Below are 14,956 nucleotides of genomic sequence, written 5' to 3'. Positions count from 1 at the left end.
TAGGCCCTGCCCTGGAGGTATCATGCAGTGAGCTGGTTCTGTTTGTGAGCTGAGTTTTCAATCTTCAGTGACCCAAGCTGAGGGGTCACAACTACGGATCTAGGTCTTCTCTGGCCTCTCCTTCTTGTGAAGAAACAGGCTCTGGGTGGGATGTGATCTAGCAAGGGAAAAGAACAGAGATCCCAGGGAATTATGCCTGGAGGGGAAAGGAAAGCTCCCTTCCTGCTCCTAAGGAAACCTGGGGGGGGGGTCTTCCTCCCCTGCTCATCCTGCATCCACTGGCCTAAGCAGCCTGATGCGGGCGATGCGGGCTTGGGGGTTTGGGTGGGGAGGTTGGGGGGGTAGGGAGGGTGATAATGGGACTTGGACGACAGATGGACCCATAACTACAGCCCAGGGTAGGGGTTGGTAGAGCCAGGTCATGCCGGGCCATAGATGTGGGGCAGGTGAGATCCAAAGGGCATCAGGGCCTAGGTGGGGGCATGGTGACAGATTAGAGAAGGGAGCCATCAGTGGAAGTAGTTGGGCTGGGAGCGTGGTGAGGTACCTGGATTAAGCTCCTAACCCGACAGGGACTAACTAGAGGCGTGGTAAGATTCTAGGAGAAGAGCGTGGTGGGGGCGGGGCTCCTGGCGAGCAGGGGCGGGGCGGGTTCCGGCAGTGGCGGTTGCCGGGCTACAGAGCGGAGTGGCGGCAGGGCTGCTCTGGATCCCGGTGCAGTCTAGCGCTCGCACGCCACTCCACCCGAGCCTCGGACTGCATTCGGGCGCTGCTGGACAGGACAAGAGGAAGGTAGGCGTCTCTGTAACGTGACTGCAGTACTGCGGGGCCCAGCTGGCCTGGGGATCCGAGCCGAGGGGAGGTGGATGCCTGAGGCAGGAGGACTGGCAGCCGAGGCGCACGTGCGGCTAGGAGCGCCTTGGACAACCTAGTCACTTAGAGCGTGGGTGGGGGTGGGCGACAGCGTGAGTGACAGGACTTAGCTAGGGTCTAGTCCGTGAAGGATGTGTTTGTAAGGCACACGTGCGTGTGCAGATCGCGCCTAGCCCATCCACTCTCTCCCATGTCCAGAGTCCCAGGGTGGGCACCCGGAGCCCCCAGTCGGCGCCCACGCCCTACTGCGCAACTGCGGCGGAGAGGGCCAAAGGGGAAGGTTTTAGAAGATCCATCTGTAATCCAGAATCGTTTTCACTCTGTGTAAAAAGGATTCTTGAGTACTAGAGTTGCTAATACATATGAGCAGAGCATGTCATGGATTGGAGGAGAAGAGCAAGCTCTCACGGGCTTGTCAGCGCCCCCTTGCCATTTCTTGAACTAGAGTTTAGTTACGTTATTTCATTATTTTATTCTGTTATTTCGGGGGGGGGGGTTTGTCTCTTCATGTAGCTTAGGCTGGCCCTAACCTTCTGTTGCTCAGGCTGGCCTTGAACTGAATCCAACTGCCTCAGCCTTCTGAGCACTCAGATTACTGGATGTATTCTTGGATCTCAAGTTTGGCAGCATCTGAAACCTGTGATCAGTTTTATAATAGTAAACTAACCACTAAGCCTATAATAATAAGAGTCAATTGGTAAACAAAACTTTAGACACTATTGAGTCTTTCTCTAAGTGAAACAGTTCAATTCAATTTATTTATGAAGGTGTGTGTGTGTCTTTACATCAGTGACATGTCCTTTGACAAGGCAGTTTATACACACAGGAAATGGATATTGTATTATTAGACGTGGCTTCTGTAAACTGAAGAATTTATTTTTGTATTATCATTTCATGATCAGCTTCTTATATGCACAGGGAGGATTATATTACATTAGGTCAGGATTTACTGGGCATATTTTCTGTGGAAGACGGTATGTATCTAGAGGGGTGAAGAATTAAGTACTAATATAGAAGACAGTGTTTGAAATATTCAGAGGTATGGGTAGGAAAAACGAATTTTTCTTTGCATGTTGAGTTGGTGTGAAAGGAATACAAAATATAAAAGTGTGTTATGAAAATATTGCCTTACCATTAAAGCATTACCATAGCTCTGTAAGTTCATTTTAGTCAATGAAAGTGTCTTGAAACATCTACTTTATTACTAGCACTCCATGGCTTTATTGACTTTAGAATTTTCTTTTCCATAGTAGATATTAACTCTTGAGATGGTATGCTAGTATTTTCTGGGACAATTGTAGAAATTGTTTCTTTGGTGGGAGTGACTAATGATGAGTTCCAACTAGATTCTAATCTGAAGCCAACAGATATGAACTCTTATGCACTAGAAATGGCAGTAACTATGGTGTAAAATGCCTTTCCCAGTAAAAGACTTGTATAACAGACATTGTTAATGTGCAAGTAGGTGTGTGTGTGTGTGTGTGTGTGTGTGTGTGTGTGTGTGTGTAGATGTGTGGAGGCCAGAGGACAATTGAATATCTTTATTACCATTTGCCTTATTCCTTTGAGACATGACCTCTCATTGAACCTGAAGATTGTTCTTTCAGGTAAACTACCAGAGCCGTAGCCCACCTGTCTCCATTCCCCACACTGGATCATAAGAATTTGTAGCCACACCTTGGTTTTTATTTTTTACATTCCAATCTCAGTTACCGTTACCCCTCTCTCCTTTCCTCCTGCTCTCCTCACTTCTTCCACCCCCAACTCCCATCTGCTCCTCAGAGAGGGTAAGGCCTCCCCTAGGAAGTTTACTAAGTCTGTACCATCATCTCCTTGACACACTTTGTTTTTGTTTTGTTGTTTGTTTGTTTGTTTGTTTGTTTTTTTGTTTTACTTGGGTGCTAGGAATCCAAACTTGGGTCCTCATGCTTGCAGAGCAAGCATTCTCACCTACTGAGCTATCTCCCAGACTCCTATAAAAAAGTAAAACTTTATGCATCGGTGTTTTGCTTGCATGTGTGTCTGTGTAACATGTGTATATAGTACCTGCAGAGGCCAGGAAATAGCACTGGACTCCCTGGGACTAGAGTTACAGGTGGTTGAGAACTGCCATATGGGTGCTGGGGATTAAACCCTGGTCCTCTGGAAGAGCACCCAGTGCTCTTATGTGTTCTTAGCCACTACTGAGCCGTCTCTACAGCTCCTAAAAGAGTTTTTTAACTCCTAAAAAAAAAATCCCAGAAAATTAGTACAGATGATGAAATGATTCAGAACTTAACTCATGTATATTCAAATGAACTCAGAATTCAAATGAACTGTACAAGCAAAAACAATGAATGGCTTTTGACTGGCCGTGTTAGTTTGCATGTCCTCCTTAGTACAATAATGGAATTTACTAGTCGCAGCACTTAGGGAACTTAAAGTATGTTGAGGCTTTAAAAACCAGTGGAGGAATTGAGCTAACACTCATGAGAACTTCCTTCTCCTTTGCTTATTTAAAACTCCAAACCCAGGCTTCCTTTAGTTCAGTCTTCTTGATCAGTTCCACCCCCAAACGTTGTAACCACAGCACAGTCAGAAAGCTTCATGCATCTTCAGTCACAAAATTCCAAATTGTTTTAAATCTGACAAATCCATATTAAAAATCAAGCATTTAAAATTCTAGACAAAACCATCAAGTTCCACCAGTGCCAAATCCGGTTGACTAAGAATGTCCTCCTAGAATAAGTGTGCATGCCAAAGGAGTGAGCCACCAGCTGCCACAGAATGGGCAGAGGCCACAGAACAGTTAAATACATGTGTCCTGCAGCAGGTGACTAGTGGATGTCCATAGGCTTTGCAAAGGAAATTCCAGCTGAAGAAAAAGACAAACAAGGCAATATGAACAGAATTGCCTCTGTTCGCAGGCTGAGCGTGGAGTTCATTCATTATACTTTATTTGTTGAAAGTGTTTACATTTGAAAGTAAGATGTTTAAACAGAACTGGGTTATCTTGTAGTGCACACATCACAAAGCTTATATGTTTTAAACTATAGGATTAAAACCCAGGGTTAAAAAGAAAAAAGTCATCCATCAGCAGTTATATGAGGCTGTGATTATTGAGCTTCTTTTCAAAAAAAAAAAAAAAAACCCTTGGATGGGTCTCATGAGGAAATTCTAAATGAGCAGAGGCAGCCTATGAAGGAGGACACTCCAAATGGTATAAAGACCTTTTGGAATCTGCCCAGGCTTCCTTCCAAAATAAAAATTTAAACAGCTGTGGCGTAGGGATGGCTGTGCACAGTCCCGAGAGCAACTGTGTGCAAGCTCTTGTCGTCAGTGATGCTGTGTTGATAAACATTCAGTTGACTTCAGAAAAAGTACATGACTTATTAACAGTGTATTTGTTGAGTGAACATTTTGAGAATCCTGACATTCCCCTAGAGCAAACATGATTGAGTTCACAACTCAAGAAATAAGAATTCATCTGGGAAAACCCTGCTGTAGGTTAAATCCTGTTAAAACAAAGCAAACAGAACTAACTAGAAGCCTTACAGTGGCCCTTGTTGATTTTGAACTTTGTTGTGTTTGGCAGCAGGAAATCTTAGCGCTTGTAGAGTTTTTAGTTGAAAACATTTTGTTATTTGGAAGAAAAACCCCTCTCATTTCCCTTTCAGTGTGCACATTCCTCTCAACCTTAACACACCTCTGCAAGCTGTCTAAGCTGCCAGGGATGCCAGCTCCCTTGCGTGAATAAGGATTTTCTGAATACAGTGAAGTAGGGTGAGATTCAGAATAGCCACAGGCTGAGGCTTACTGTCCTTTTGGAAAATAGCGTCTTAAATTTCTGTTCTTCTGCTAGCATATGGGACTAGTGGTATTTCTAAGCCGCTGCTCCACTGTCACAATCTAAGCATTTGCATTTATCACATTGGCTTTATTCCCCTGGCAATTTTTATAAGCAGCAAGTTATGGGTTTGCTTTAGTGTTGTTCCGTTTCTTTAATTTTCATCTTATTGCTTATTAGAAAAATCCATGGGTCGAACACTGCTTAGCTACATAATGTTACTATAGTTATACTAGATGAAAACCTACCTGTCCCCTCCACTTTATCTGTGGGTTAATAAAAAGTTTTCAAGAGTAGAAAAATAGAGGCTGAATGTGGTGGCTTGTGCTTATACGTTCTGCAATAGGGGGGATGAGGCAGGAGGTTTGCAATGAGTTGCCCTACATAGTGACACTTGATCTTAAAAACCAAAAGTAAAAATAAAATAAAACAGAGAGATGGAATAAAAAGAAAACTAAATGATTTATTCTGTAAAAGACTATGCAGGTTATCCTAAGCATTGTATGCTTTGACGATTCACCCAATTCAATATAAAGATGGTTCTCAGAAATGTTACTTATTGTTTGACCTAGGGTGATAAACATCAGCTTTTCTTTCTTAGAGACAGTTGCTAAATGAGGTTCATCATCCCAGGCCCAGAAATCTTGAATCAGAAATTTGCCAAAATCTGAGCCCAGCTTGACAGACCGAGTCTCCTGGGCATTGCTTTCCTGAGCTGCGGCCTCTAAGGCCCCTTTGCCCATGTACACGTGGCACAGTTTTTTTTTTCCCCAACAAGTGCCAGGGGTGTGCATCTACAGCACCTGTTATATTTCTGTCCCTGCCAAGGTAGGCCAGTTGGGACACATCTGCATTAGTGCCCATTCACGCAAATGAGCAAGCAGAGCGACTTTGTGTAAGAGCCTCTTCAGTGCAGCTGGCGAGATGTGTGCCAGCCCTGCACTTTAGACTCCCCTACCTTCATGTTCTGGCCTAGTTCTGATACCATTAGCCTGCTTGGTGTGGCTGCAGGCAGACATTCAGGCAGGAATGCTGCTTCTGAAGTGGCAGCCAGAGCAGTTTCTCTGTATCTGTTCTGTAGACTCAGATGCTGGGTGGTTGGAAGGTGTTTCCAGCATGAACATTTTGAGAAACTACAGAATCTTCAGACTTACAGGCTTGAAGAGTTGATGTCAGATACATAGATCCCTGAAACATAGTTTTAAAACAGTTTTACAAATAGCCTTTTTATTGCCTTGATTTTATTTTAAATATTATTAACACTAGTTATGTCATTATGTTTTTCCTTTTTTAATGAATGCCAAACAATTTCATAAGGAATTTCATTCTATTCCAGGAAATTCGTGGTCACACTCATAACACTCCACCAATGAAACTCTTGGTCTCTAAAGTGCTCCTTGGCCAGGATATAAATGGCGTGTAGAAGTGATTCCTACTGAGCTGTGAGCTGTTTCCAGATGTACAATGTTAGCACCATCCCCACCCAAGGCACCCCATGACTCTTCACTCAAACTGGGTTGAACAAGTAGAAAAATGATTAAATTTGCTGTTTTCTTACTTGTCAGCAGCTTTTTTGAGGCAATTCTACTTTCCTCAATAATACAGTCACACAAGGCTCAAGTCTGCAGGGACGTGACAGAATGTCGAAGACCCTGCGTGGGGTCACCAGACAGGAATTTGATTTGACCTCCATTGGCTCTAGTAGTTTTGACTTTTGACCTTTTGCTTTCTCTTCCATTGCATGGAGATAGATACCTACTTAAAAGTAGGGAAAGAGCAGTATGCCTTTTATAAACACAGGACTCGGCTTGGTGCGAGCTTAAATGGTAGGCGATTAGTTCTTGCTCTCCTCAGGCCGAACTTTGATGTCCTACAGTGGTCTGGCAGAGGATGAGTCTTCAAGGACAATTGTCCCATGCAAAGTAATTTGATGCTCAATAAAAATGTCATGACATGAGGGAGGGGGGTAGTAACACAAAAGTAATGTGAAGAGGAAAAGGAAGTAACTAATGGAGAAGGATGTTTAAATGGAGAGAGGGATGGGACTGCTGGGCAGAGGAGGGAGTTGGGTGAGAGGTGACTATCACTAGGACGTTTGAAAAAGCCATATGGAAGCCTACTATTTTTTAAGCCTTCTACACACACACACACACACACACACACACACACACACACACACTTAATTGGAGTTAGCCTACATAGGGGATAATGTGCTGCTTAGAAGCTGTAGGTTGCCAAATAAAAAGCTCAGTGCCTGATGTAGGGTACCTCCACTGAGCTGTTGGTTGTGGGTGTCCTGGAGACCTTCCAACAAAACTGGCTATTGCCATTGCTCTTAGCTGCCGACCAGAACTTGGTGTAAAGACACAAATGATAAAGATACCATATACTTTAGTCACAGTACATGGAGAAATCAAGTGGATACTGTCCAGGAAACTTCCTTCCTGCTGGCTAGCTTTCATAGTACTGGTAGGCGCTATGGGGATTGCTGAGGCAAAAGTTATCAACCGTCTTACTCAGATGGGAGCCCAGTGAACTCCAGTAAGAACTGATGTGACAAGATATGCCTGTAGGTATAATAGTACCATGGATGTTGTGGGGTAACCAACAATTATCAAATCATATGTCAGGCCTGCTCCACAATATGAAATGCATGCCTAGTATTGTCAATATGGATCCAAACCCATGGCTGGCAAGTTCATGGGCTTCAAAGGTAAAACATATTACTGTTCGTAGTCTAAAGGACATAGTAGCAAATGGCTCTACAAATCCATCTCTATATCTATAGATCAGTACAGCTCTCAGACCTCATTGGAGAAGTTTCTTTGTACAGTAGATGGCAGTTAACACAGAAATAGTTAATTCTCTGGCCATAGTGCAGAGAATAACTATAGAGTTTTCAGACACATTTGGGGACATCTGTATCACATACATTCCCACCAGGCTCAGAGACCATCAAGGAAGACAGAATGGAAAAGTTGAAGAGCCAGAGGTGGGTACTGGGGTGAAAAAATTATCTTCTGGAAATGACAGGACTATGATACTAATGAACTCACAGCAGCTGTGCTAGCCTGTGCAAGACCTGCACAAAATCTGGCCATTCAACATTCTAGCACGGGGAGGGCATCATAGGCCACCACCCCTAACTGAGGAGCTCTTGACAGTTAATGACTTCTTGGAGAGGAAGAGTTGGTTTTCATTAATGGTAGGTCCACAATCCAGTGGATGGCCTCTCACCCATTAGTACACGGGCAGCACAAATTAGATTCAGTAGATTACTTTTATTTTTTAAAAGATACAAGGTTGGGAGAGGTGGAGAGTAGGAGTGGATCTGAGAGGAGTTAGGAGAAGGAGTGAGGTAGAAATATGATCAAAATGCGTTATGTTCATGTATGAAAGTCTTAAAGAATTAAAAAGTATTTTTTTTAAAACACCATAACATGATGGACAGCATTTGCTAATACTTTATAGTAGTTTCCATGTTTCAGAAACACCCTGAATCAGTGACCTCTCCCACTGTGCTGGAGGACTCCCTATCCTGCTGGGATGTTTGGCTTGTTCCTCACAGGCTAAGGGTCTTGCTCTTGTTCACACAGCTGCTTTGTGAGGTTCCCTGTGAACAGTGGGCCATGGAGCTCTGCCTGTCATTGATTGAAATTTATTCTGAACTGGGTTCGGTTGAAGCAGACCTCTAATTCCAACTGTTTGGGAGACTGAGGAGATGAGTTTAAGACCTGCCTGGGGCAATTTAGCACAGCCTTAGCTCAAAATAAATAGAAAGCAAAAACCTCTTAGGAGGGTTGGGGAGATGGGTTAGTGAGTACTCCCACATAAAAAGCCAGGCACAACTGTGATACGATCATACCAAGGCTGGATGGCGGACACAGGAAGATCTCTGGGGCTTGCTGCCCAGCCAGTCTCAAAAAAGAGCCTGCTGGCTGAGCCATCTCAGCAGCACTGGGTCTCTGCACTATGTCCGTGTTCCCCAGCATTTCACAGGGGTCCCCCGAGAACCTTCTGTTGATCGTGATCACACATTTTTCACATCTTAGAACCATGTCAAGCAGTAATCTGTGGTATATACTTCAAGGAATGCAATTCATCTCCTTAGCCCCTCACCTCCCCACCCTCAGTCACTCTGTAGAGGCAGCGGAGTCCATGGATAAGTCTGAGGTGTGTTGGGGAAAGACATGACCAAGAAGGTAAAAGGTTTGAATTCACCCCAAATGGCTAATTATTGAGAGCACTCGCAGCAATGTCTGTCCTGACAGTGTGGCTCTCACAGGAGAAAGTTGAGTGACAAGTCCGGGTCCCAGCACTCGGAGACCTTTGGCCTCAGTCTCAGCTCTGACTCCCTGCACTGTTCTTTCAACTGTTTTGCTTGTGCTCGGGGTCCCTTGTTCCCATTCTCTGCTCTGGTTCTAACTAGTAGATGGCATCACATCCTATCCCCATTAACTATGGAAGATTCCATTTTCAAATACACCAAACTGCTGTTTCCCTTCCTGATGGATGGAGCCACCTGGGGAGGCTTTGCTTAAAATAAAAACAAAACAAAAGAAAAAACCCCATCCCCACAGATCTCCTCTCCTGACCTTTTGAACATCTGAGAAACAAAGCAAACAAGCAAGCAAAAATAGCGTTGTTTCTACATTAAAAAAAAAAATCATTCCTGGTGAAAATCAAGAGGCCGGGTTTATTGAAATGTTAGGTCGTTGCCTCTCATTGTATCCCTTGTTCAAGTGACATTTAGATGTTTTCAAATGAAAGCTTATCGGACACCCAGCCTCACTCTGTGTTGTGCAGTGTTGGGGAGGATTCACTCAAGCCCAACCTCAGATTTAGCATCTGTTCCTGGGAGGAGGCCACGATCCCAGATCTGTGCAGGGTTTGCATTCATAGAGGGCTTCGTGTTGCCCTAGAACTGCCCCACTTGGCCTTTGCATCTGATCTGGTTCTAATTGCATTGTCACCTGGAATGGGTTACTTAGCCATTTCTGATGCTAAGTTTTCCCATCTCTAAATAATGACAGTATTGATGGTTCTCTAGAGCCGTGGTTCTCAACCTGTAGGTCTTGACCTCTTTTAGGGTGGAGCCACACTGAGTGACGCTTTCACAGGGAAAACACAGATATTTACATTACACAGATTCATAACACTAGAAAATTACAGTTATGAAGTAGCAATGAAATAATTTACGGTTGGGGGGTCACCATGACATGAGGAACTGTATTAAAGGGTCACAGCATTAGGAAGGTAGAGAACCACTGCTCTAGAAGTCTCTGGAGTAAGCAAATTAGCATACTAGAGACACACCGGTGCTTAGAAGTGTTGTTTTGTTGCTGTTATTATCCTGTTGCTTCCATCCATGCAGGAAAACCACACACACACACACACACACACACACACACACACACACACACACACACACACACACACAAAATGAAATAAAATGGTTTTTTTAAAAGATAAGTAACACTCAGTGCCTTGTGTTTACAGAAGTGGTGGTCACATTAAGTAGAGAGTGGTCCCTAAGACTTTGACTATTAACTGTGTCTTCTTTCTTATCTCTGACTTGTACTCTTCAGGAATAAACACATCTGATGAAAGCCATGGCTTTAAAGGTCCTGCTTGAGGGAGGGAGAGTGCCCCTCATCACCACGCTTCTCCTAGGCTATTTGGTAAGTATACTCTCCACTCGTCTTTCTTTCCTATGAATATGGAGAAAGAATTCATATAGTGGTCTCAGGATTATGAGTGTTGTAATCTCAGCACTCTAAGTGAGAAAGAAGATTGCAAGTTCATGACTAGCCTGGACTGTGTAGCAAGATCCTTTCTCAGAACAAACAAACAAAAATAAAACCAAGACTATTTTCTATTAATGAGATCATTGTTTTTTAAAAATCTCTTTCACATTATGCCTGCTCTCTTTTGTATTAGGTAGTGCTGTTGCCACAGGTGTTGAAATTATTTCATGTAAAGCTAGGTAAAGTCATAAATCTTGTTGCCATGTTACTCTTAGTATTATGTTAGGTTAATGGCATTATTTGGGGTTTATAGGCATATTTCTATCATAATACACCCTAGAGCAGTGGTTCTCAGCCTTCCTACTGCTGAGACTCATTAATACAATTCCTTTGTTGTGGTGTCCCCAACCATAAAATTATTTTGTTGCTACTTCATTACTGTAATTTTACTACTGTTATGAATAGTAACATAAATATCTGATATATAGGATATCTGATACGTTTTCCCAGTGAAAAGATTGTTCAACATCCCTCCCACTCCCAACAGGGTCTTGACCTGTAGGTTGAGAATCACTGGCTTTAGAGTCTAAGAAGACCATAAATTCTAAGTTGATTTCCAGGATCTAAACAGTTAATGAAGAAGTCAGAATAGTTGGTTGTTGTTTTGTGGGATTAAATTCAGAACCTTGTGCATGCTAGGCAAATATTGTACCATTAAACTACATCACTAGATAAGATAAACTTTTTGTATCTATCGAGTTCAAAAAATGGAAAAGACAGAGAATTTTTAGTGTTTTTGAAAGTGTGATAAAAGGCCTGTGGAGGTATCCAGTAGACTTGACATCTATATAATCTGGAGATATAATAAGGACCTACAACTATAGAGAGAGTTATTAACTCTAGAGACAGTACCCGAAATCTTGGAAGGTGAGGTCAGTGGAAGTTAAGTCAGCCTGGAGTCTGTATCCTTGAGGAAGTTATGAGGGAAAAAAAAAAAAAACAGCTATGTAGCCTCCTTTCTGACTTACAGTTGTCAAACACCAAGGAAATGGCCTGGGACAGAGGTAGAATTTCTTCCTCAAGATTACATTTATTTGGGGCAAAAGGGAAACTTCTATCTGGAGCTATGGAAGGTAGGAAAAGGGCCTGTTAGACCTCTAGCCCCAGAGGACTTTCTAGTTCTGAGCTGACCGTGGATTCTCCTTCCCACCCTGGATTCTCCTTCCCACTGGTCCCGGAGGTGGAGGCTTTGACTGTTTGAAAGCACAACATGAGAGCTCTTGCTTCCCGAGGGAAGACCCATCTGTGGCGTGCTTAGCCATTCTATGTGTGTGACACACAGATGTAACAGTGGCTGTCCTCACAGGATCTCTAAAGGTTTTCAGCTTTAATTTAGAACAGCAAAATGGGTATCATGAAGTTAACGAGGGTGTCCCTGCTTAGAGTAAAAGGTTGAGCCAATTCCCTTTTTCTGAGACACCATCAACAATGCTGCCCTATTTATTATTTCACAAGTTTTCATCCTTAGAACTTCTAGGTAAATACACTGTAAAAACAAGAAGTTTCTAGCCTTCTTACATCTCAATAGGTAACAGTTGTTTTTGTTATTCTTAGATAGGGTCTCCAGTTGCCTGTGATGGCCTCAGACATGTTACACAGCTGAGAATGGCCTTGAACTGCTCTCCATGCCTGAGTGCTTGGGTCACAAGCACATACTGCCACTCTCATATTACATGGTGCTGGGGATCAAACTTAGGGGTTCATGAATGCTAACCAAGCACTCCACCATTTGAGCCAAGATCTCAGTTTGAGTTAACCTTATAAATGTAATTTTTAAAATTTTTATTTAATTGTTTTTCAATTTTTGAACAGGTTATACATGTTGAAGTCACCCTCCTCTCTGCCCTCCCTCTTCTTACCTCTCTCCCTTCCATTTGTCCCCTTTATTACTCTAAACAATGTCACTTCTATTTTCATTTCTTATACAGACACATGATTTTATGTTACTATGAAAGACAACATTATGTAGCTCAAGTTGGTCTCTAACTCTCTAGCCAAGGATGACCTTGAACTTCTTTTTTTTTTTTTTTAAGATTTATTTATTATGTATACAGTCTTCTGCCTGCATGTCAACCTGCAGGTCAGAAGAGGGCACAAGATCTCATTACAGATGTTTGTAAGCCACCGTGTAGATGCTAGGAATTGAACTCAGGGCCTCTGAAGAGCAGCCAGTGCTCTTAACCTCTGAGCCATCTCTCCAGCCTCGACCTTGAACTTTTGATCCTCCTCCCTACACCTCTCCAATGCTGCCATGACAGGCATTCACCCCACCACATAGGGTTATACTTTGCTGGGGATTGAACCCAGGACTTCATTCATGCTACAAAAGCACTCTGCCAAATCAGCTACATTCCCAGCCCAGTAGTAACTTTTTTACAGAACATTGTCAATAAGTAAGTAAGGGCCAGTGAGATGGCTCAGTAGATAGGAGCACTTGCCACCAAGCCTGATGACTTCAGTTTGATGCCTGGGGCCCATACGGTGGAGGGAGAGAACTGACTCCCACAAATTGTCCTCTGACCTCCACACGAGTGTTGTTGAATGTGCACTACATACACACACAAATAAATATGTATATAAATAAATGTAAAAAAGCAAGTAAGCACATATCTATAGAATGACAGTAATAATGTAAACTTGTTTTTAGTAGATCGATGTTGCTAGATTAATTAAGCTAATGAATGGGGGGTTGCTTATTACCTAGTTTTTTGATCACAGTATGGTTTTTCCATGTAAGGTCTACGCTCTGAGCTAAAGCACACTGTTCAGTCCCAGGAAGGGCTGAATGGTGATCAGTGAGGATGTGAGTTCAGGTTCACACAACACTTTTGTTTGTAAAAGTCCAGAGCTGGCCATTGGTCATCTCTATCACCACCGCTATCCTCAGGAGGTGTGAGCTCATGGTTTTCAGATAGTAGTTTTCAAAGAGGGTCTCCAAGCGAGTGTAGTGCACCTGGAATCTCCATCCAACCAAGGGGCGGTACTTGGGGAGAGGAGGCATGAAGGTAGGGAGTTTGAGGCCAGCCTGGGCTGCATCTTGAGATCCTGTCTCAAATAAACAAAACCAAATAAATGAACAATAACAACAACTTTTTAAAAATTAAGTGCAGGGATATCTAGAGGATAATCACAAGTTCCTGTGGTGGTGTGGCTCTATCTCACCTGTGTATGCATTGTTAGAGTTGATTATGTTCATATTCTTCTAAGATCAATAAAAGGTTGGTTGTTTGGTTGGCTGGTTTTAATTCAGAAGTTTTCAGGTAGCAAAAGTCCTGGGGTCCCTGCAGGCTTACTTTTTCATCATCATCATCATCATCACCATCATCATCGTCATCATCAGAGGAGTAACAGATGGGGGTTATAGTTAAGTCTAGAACAAGGGGCCCTGGTTATGGGATGAGTGGACGTTCTCCAGGCTAAGAAGGATTTGTTACAGATTTACTCGTCCCCTGGATTCATTCAGAAAGCAGTGGTTCTTCTGAAATCAAAAACTTAAGCCAATGCCATGTTGAGGAAGTTTTTACTCTGTCATTCCTTTCTTGGCAAGCAGTCTGAGGAGTGGAGTGAAGATAACATTTTGGCAACCATTTTTCTTTTTCAGTCATGTAAAGTGATTTGTGAAACCGGAGACTGCAGACAACAAGAATTCAAGGATCAGTCTGGAAATTGTGTCCTCTGCAAACAGTGTGGGCCTGGCATGGAGTTGTCCAAGGTACATATCAAGTACATTCTTGTGTTTATGTGTGACAAAACATTCTTTCAAACCAAATTCTTTTAGTTGATTGTTAGCAACACTTTGGGTAACAGGACAGAATTCTTGGCTCATTATGCCACGTTAAGAAGATATTATATAATTCCCCTTTAATACTTCTAATCTACTAAGTGATGATCTGTAGTCCGTAAGGCTAAGATTTCTTTATTCAGATAAACACCAGCCCAAACATAAGCCAGAGCGTGCCCACAGGTCGCAAGCTAGCATGGCCAGAGAGAAGGGGCTATCCACATCTTTGACACCCCCCCCCACCAGGCCCATGAGGGCATGGCCAGGCATACCTGTTGGGGCTACTAGGAGGCGGGGCTACAGTGTCTCCCTACACTAATCCCTGTATCTTTTTGAGGTAAGTAGAGTCTAACAACTAGAATCCTACAAATACCATTGTTGTATATAACTTAGTGTTTCACTAACAGAATATTTTAGAGGTTAATTGTAAAGAACCAATATTCTACCTGAAGATTAAAAGTTAAAACACAAATAACTAAGGGTGAAATAGGGAAAATAGAAATACTACCATTTTCTGGGTCTTCTTTTTCTTAAAATGAACGTTACCATTGCTGGTCAGTCAGTCAGCCATGTTCTGAGTAGGAATGAGATGAGGCAAGCAAGGGAATTGAAGGAAGCAAGCATTATAATCTTACCAGTGTTAGTGCCCATCATTCCTGAGAGTACTTT

At 42.9% G+C, this 14,956-nt stretch overlaps 1 protein-coding gene across 2 annotated transcripts in view; it reads left to right on the top strand.

Moving 5' to 3' along the window:
• Nucleotides 1-652: 652 nt before the first annotated feature.
• The window catches only part of Tnfrsf19 (TNF receptor superfamily member 19), an 81,761-nt gene continuing 67,457 nt past the window's right edge, over nucleotides 653-14,956 (top strand). For both annotated transcript variants that reach the window (XM_027390402.2, XM_027390399.2), the window contains exons 1-3: nucleotides 653-792; nucleotides 10,288-10,380; nucleotides 14,108-14,218. In XM_027390402.2, coding sequence (XP_027246203.1) covers nucleotides 10,303-10,380; nucleotides 14,108-14,218 — 189 coding nt within the window. In that variant the 5' untranslated portion in view covers nucleotides 653-792; nucleotides 10,288-10,302. The remainder of the gene's footprint in view (nucleotides 793-10,287; nucleotides 10,381-14,107; nucleotides 14,219-14,956) is intronic.

Source organism: Cricetulus griseus (assembly GCF_003668045.3).
Source record: "Cricetulus griseus strain 17A/GY chromosome 1 unlocalized genomic scaffold, alternate assembly CriGri-PICRH-1.0 chr1_1, whole genome shotgun sequence".
Classification (NCBI taxonomy): Eukaryota; Metazoa; Chordata; class Mammalia; order Rodentia; family Cricetidae; genus Cricetulus; species Cricetulus griseus.
Note: the sequence above shows the minus strand (reverse complement) of the source record. Positions and strands in the feature narration are given on the sequence as shown.